General features: G+C 40.6%; 1 protein-coding gene across 1 annotated transcript in view; it reads left to right on the top strand.

Annotated features, from left to right (window-relative positions):
• The first annotated feature begins 254 nt into the window (after window positions 1-254).
• LOC141139744 (histone-lysine N-methyltransferase MECOM-like) overlaps window positions 255-6,000 on the top strand; it is a 431,232-nt gene continuing 425,486 nt past the window's right edge. Inside the window, exon 1 of the mRNA XM_073626161.1 lies at window positions 255-895. Within this exon, the coding sequence (XP_073482262.1) occupies window positions 859-895 (37 nt within the window). The 5' untranslated portion in view covers window positions 255-858. The remainder of the gene's footprint in view (window positions 896-6,000) is intronic.

Below are 6,000 nucleotides of genomic sequence, written 5' to 3'. Positions count from 1 at the left end.
GATAGATAGATAGATAGATAGATAGATAGATAGATAGATAGATAGATAGATAGATATCCATTACATAATATTTATATATATATGTCATCTATCTATCTATCTATCTATCTATCTAGTATTGAATAATGTTTAAATAGATCGATCAAATGACAGATAGATAGATAGATAGATAGATAGATAGATAGATAGATAGATAGATGTAGCTTGTGTAGCCTTCTGTACAGATGATTACAATACATTGTAACAAATCGGATAACTTAAATTGACACAAGTAATTTTAGATGTAATGTGGTTTTACTATGGTGCTAGAAAACAAATGCTTCTTCAAGCTCAGCACTGATGTAGCGCCGACGTGTAGCGCAGCGTCGTACAAGCAGGTGATGATCGGTGGGGTGATGGATACATGTCACACAAACTACACGTTGGCTTTTTCCTGACACACAGATCGTTTTATTTGTCAATGAAAGGTCAGCTAGAGTTGGATAGGAAGTTACCCCGATCAGATTGCGGTGGTGAATGGAGGAGGAGAGGCGATGTGATCGGCAGAGGTGTCAGACGTCGCCGAGCCCCGCAGTGTGCACACATGAAAAGTCTGGTGTGTGGAAAGCACCCGGGGAGAGCTCCATGTGACAAGATCTGAAACCCCAAATGATAAATCGCAGCAAACTTTTTTGGCAGAGGCTTGAGGTGAAGAGCGCATGCGCGAAGGTGTCTAAACTGACAGTGCTGGGGAGATAGCGAGTCCGGAATGAGAAGGGGATTGAGAGAGTGAAAGAGAGAGTGAGAGGGGGAAAAGAAAAAAAAAGGAAAAGATCCAAGAGAAAAGCTCCAGCAAACCATCATCGAAGAGCTGTCACCATGAGATCCAAAGGCCGGGCAAGGAAACTGGCCACAAGTAGGTGCAATGTGCTATGGCTTTTCACCCTCTGCCATCTTGTAGAGGGCTCTGATCTCTAGGATTGTGGGATGCCCATCCTGGAACACTGGCAGGGACCTGGTGGATCCATGCAGGGACTACAGGGAGATGATGCCCTGATGTGGGGGCACCTGGTACACAGCACAGCTGCTCTTATTGCTGCGGCTCCTCCTGCCACTGCTGCTGTAACACGTCCAACTTGCTGGGCTTGCTTGCACTTCGGGCTTGTGCAGGGATGAGGCAGGCAGGACTTTGAGAAAGTTGCTGTTGCTCAGGGAGTGGAAGCTGAATGAAGCTGCAAGGACGCGTGTCGCCGCTAGTGGGCGCTGCGTGACAAGCAGCAAACTCCATGCCACCTTTTAGAACAGGACCGGTTTAGAATCAGTTTACTTACTATTAACCCTTCACTCTGCATGGGGCAGTCTAGGCTGGGGGAGTTACATGAGGACAGAAGAAAAGGGTCTAGACAGCCTTGTAGTGTCTGATGTTAGTGGGAAAATATTATTTCGGCTTTATCACAATATTACCCATTGATCATGTTTTATTTCTGATTAATAGGATGTATTAAAATGTCTGCATGTGTTTATAAATATTTACCCATAGCCATATATTTACCCGTAATATTAAACTGTCTTCATCCGAGCTGTAATATCAACCATGCTTGTGTTTACAAATGTTTGCTGACAATGGGATTGATTGCGGCATTTCCTGCAAAATGGAACCAGTGCCTTTAAATGGACAAAGTGCAAGGGACTGGTCCACCAGTGAGCCGATCATTACTCCACCTATGATCACTACTCCACCCATCATCACTACTCCACCCATCATCACTACTCCACCTATGATCACTACTCCACCTATGATCACTACTCCACCCATCATCACTACTCCACCTATGATCACTACTCCACCCATCATCACTACTCCACCCATCATCACTACTCCACCTATGATCACTACTCCACCCATCATCACTACTCCACCCATCATCACTACTCCACCCATCATCACTACTCCACCTATGATCACTACTCCACCCATCATCACTACTCCACCCATCATCACTAGTCCATCTATGATCACTACTCCACCCATCATCACTACTCCACCCATCATCACTACTCCACCTATGATCACTACTCCACCCATCATCACTACTCCACCCATCATCACTACTCCACCTATGATCACTACTCCACCTATGATCACTACTCCACCCATCATCACTACTCCACCCATCATCACTACTCCACCTATGATCACTACTCCACCCATCATCACTACTCCACCCATCATCACTACTCCACCTATGATCACTACTCCACCCATCATCACTACTCCACCCATCATCACTACTCCACCCGTCATCACTACTCCACCCATCATCACTACTCCACCTATGATCACTACTCCACCCATCATCACTACTCCACCCATCATCACTACTCCACCTATGATCACTACTCCACCCATCATCACTACTCCACCTATGATCACTACTCCACCCATCATCACTACTCTACCCATCATCACTACACCTATGATCACTACTCCACCCATCATCACCACGCCACCCATTATCACTACTCCACCTATGATCACCACTCCACCCATCATCACTACTCCACACTACTCCAGCCATCATCAGTGCTCCACCCATCATCACTACTCCACCCATGATCACTACTCCACCCATGATCACTACTCCACCCATCATCACTACTCCACCCATCACCACTACTCCACCCATGGGGCTCCAATCATGGGGTGCTAGTCTAAACCCAAACATCCCCTTTATTTCACTCGTTACGAAATGGGGGGGGGGGGGGGGAGCAGTGAAATGTCACTGTTCTACCATGCTTATTTCTTTTTCTTATCAATTAAAAAATCAGGGAAATATTGTACATTATAATTTATATCACATCATATTCATATAAGATTAGTATAGGCGGCTTCAACGGCGAGACAATTTATTTCCATTTTTTGTCTGCTTGACGTGATGCTAAATGTATGTACAAAGGAAATACACGGCGATAACAAAAAGACCAGTGTGAATGATAGGATTAAAGCCGGACACTGTGGTATATGAATCGTGAATATATAGATATATATTTTATGTCAATCAATAATATATCATTATTTCATATAAATCATTAATTTCCTATCAATCAACTATGTATGTCTACCCATCCATGTATTATGTATCTATTATAAATGTGTGTTTCTGTCAATCCCTTTATCAATTTATCTATCGATGTATCATCCATGTATGCATGTATCTATCATTTTATTAGTTATGTATCTCTTTTGCATGTATATGTGTCTGCCTGCATCTATCTATCTATCTATCTATCTATCTATCTATCTATCTATCTATCTATTCCTATAAATTTATTATGCATGTATTTATGTATGTATGTATATGTATGTATGTATGTATTTATTGTGCATGTATCTGTGGGTATTCGTTCATCCCTCTATCTACCTACCTATCTCTCTACCTATATATAGCTACCTTTAATTCTATATATATATAGATAGATCTATCTATCTATCTATCTATCTATCTATCTATCTATCTATCTATCATCTATCTATCTATCTATATCTAAATATATATATATATCTATCTATCTAAATATATATATAGATATAGATATATAGATATCTATATATCTATATAGATATATAGATATATAGATATCTATCTATCTATAGATAGATAGATATCTATATATCTATATCTATCTATCTATCTATCTATCTATCTATCTATCTATCTATCTATCTATCTATCTATCTATCTATATATATATATATATATATGTGTGTGTGTGTGTGTGTGTGTGTGTGTGTGTGTGTGTCTGTCTGTCTGTCTGTCTGTCTGTCTATCTATCTATCTATGTATCTACCTATCAATTTATTATGCATGAGTCTATTATGTATGTATGTATCTCTATCTATCTATCTATCTATCTATCTATCTATCTATCTATCTATCTATCTATCTATCTATCTATCTATCATCTATCTATCCGTCCGTCCATCCACTCACCATTGATGTATTTATTGATTTGTTTACAATATAATGTTATATGTTTATAGACTGATTTAGTGTTTAGTAAATGACACGTATATTTTTCTACAGCCTTGTAGTTACTACTCTATATTATAAATCTGTCGATAAGTTGAGTCAGCTCCCACCAGTGATGGAAATGGATTGGGGCTCTCAGATCTTGACTGGTGAAATCTCTGTTCCCTTTGGTGATTCGAACTGTCACATCCAAAGGGGTTTGTTGGTGACCCCAGTAATTCAGTCAATCAGCCGCCCCTCTATTCTTCATGTGCACTGCCATGTAGAAGGATACTGAAGCATTCATGCTTTCAGTGCCTCAATAGACAGGGACCCCTCCAGAGGTCTGGGAAATAAACCCTCTAATTGTCACATAGCAATCAGGGACACAATGCACGTTATGTGGAGCTGACAACACTGACACAAGCCTGACACCTGAAGAGTACACACTGGACACTGGCACAAGTCATGGGGACTGCAGAGCTGACTTTCCCAGAGAGGATCTGGGGAGCAGGGGGGCTGTATACTAGAATCAGATTGTCTGATCAGGGAATGGGGACATTGTGAGCAGATATACACATCTCTACAGTCACCATCATACAACCTAGCATCACTCATACACTATACTGTCATGCTCGTAGGTGTGACAGTATAGCTGATAAATGTATGGATGGACATGGGATGTAATATTACACACATCTATACCAGTGTGGGCAAATGTCAAATAATATATCCGTTGTATTTTATGTGATGATGTATTAGGATAGGCATGAAAAGAAATGACACATACAAACTCTTATTAGTGTGGGTGTGTATCTGATTATATACACAGACTTCTTATGTGATGACATACATAATCTGGATGGGCAGCGAAAAGTAAAATTACACACACCTTTATACTAGAATATGTGGATCTGATTATATATACAGGTGCCATTATTGGGTGACATATGTCTGGATGGGCATAACAAAAGTAAAACTACCTACACATCTGTATTAGTATTTGTAAATGTAAATCCTATTTACTCTTTATGCTGGTGTAAGGGATATGTAATCTGGATGGACATAGAAAACTGCAACTATATACACATCTATACAAGTATCTGTGGATATGGATCCTATTTTATATACAGGTGTCTTTATGGGATTATACAGTACTGTACATGTAATCTGCACGAGCATGAAAAAGTAAAACTACATACCCATCTATTTGTGGAGGTGGATCCTATTTTATATGCAGGTGTTTTTATAGGATATATGTAATCTGGATGGGCAGGGAAAAGTAAAACTGTATACATATCTACTGCATACTCTAGTATTTGTGGATGTAGATGTTATATGCAGGTGTCTTAATGGGATTATATATCTAATCCGAATGGTTACTGCAAAGGAAAAAAATATACACATCTGTAATAGTATCTGTGGATATGGATTTAATTTTATATGCAGGTGTCTTTATGGGATTACAAATGTAATCTGGATGGGCATGAAACGTATTCTTACACGCAGCTCCCCCAATGGCACAGTCTCAGCGAGTATAGTGTCTATGCAGACCTTTGTGTGTGTGTGTGTGTGTGTGTGTGTGTATAAATATGCAATTCCTTTACATATCGGTCACAGCAAAAGATGCTCGCAGTGTGGGGAGAGCTGGCTGACCATTATGGCACCTGCAGCAGTAGGAGCGCCGTGCAGAGTCCAGGCACCACACACTAGCTGCTAGCCACCCAGCAGCCTCATAAAGGCTCAGGATGGGATTAGTTTAGCACAGCCCAGATGAATGGCCTGCACTTGTTACTTTTACACTTTAGCACTCCTATCTTTTACAGGCATTTAGGTGCTTGGTAGGTAGAAGCAGACCTGTCCCCAACATATGACATAATAAAGTCACACTTTCCCAGGTTTCCGATGTCTATGCTGGCTGCCTGTGTCCAGACTTTAAAAGCCCTGGCAAGTTTATGTGCCTGTTTAATAGTCCATTCGGATTTGTGTTGGAGGCAGTGAAATCCTGCCA

Source organism: Aquarana catesbeiana, linkage group LG04 (assembly GCF_042186555.1).
Source record: "Aquarana catesbeiana isolate 2022-GZ linkage group LG04, ASM4218655v1, whole genome shotgun sequence".
Taxonomy (NCBI): Eukaryota; Metazoa; Chordata; class Amphibia; order Anura; family Ranidae; genus Aquarana; species Aquarana catesbeiana.
This window is presented reverse-complemented; position numbering and strand designations above follow the sequence as displayed.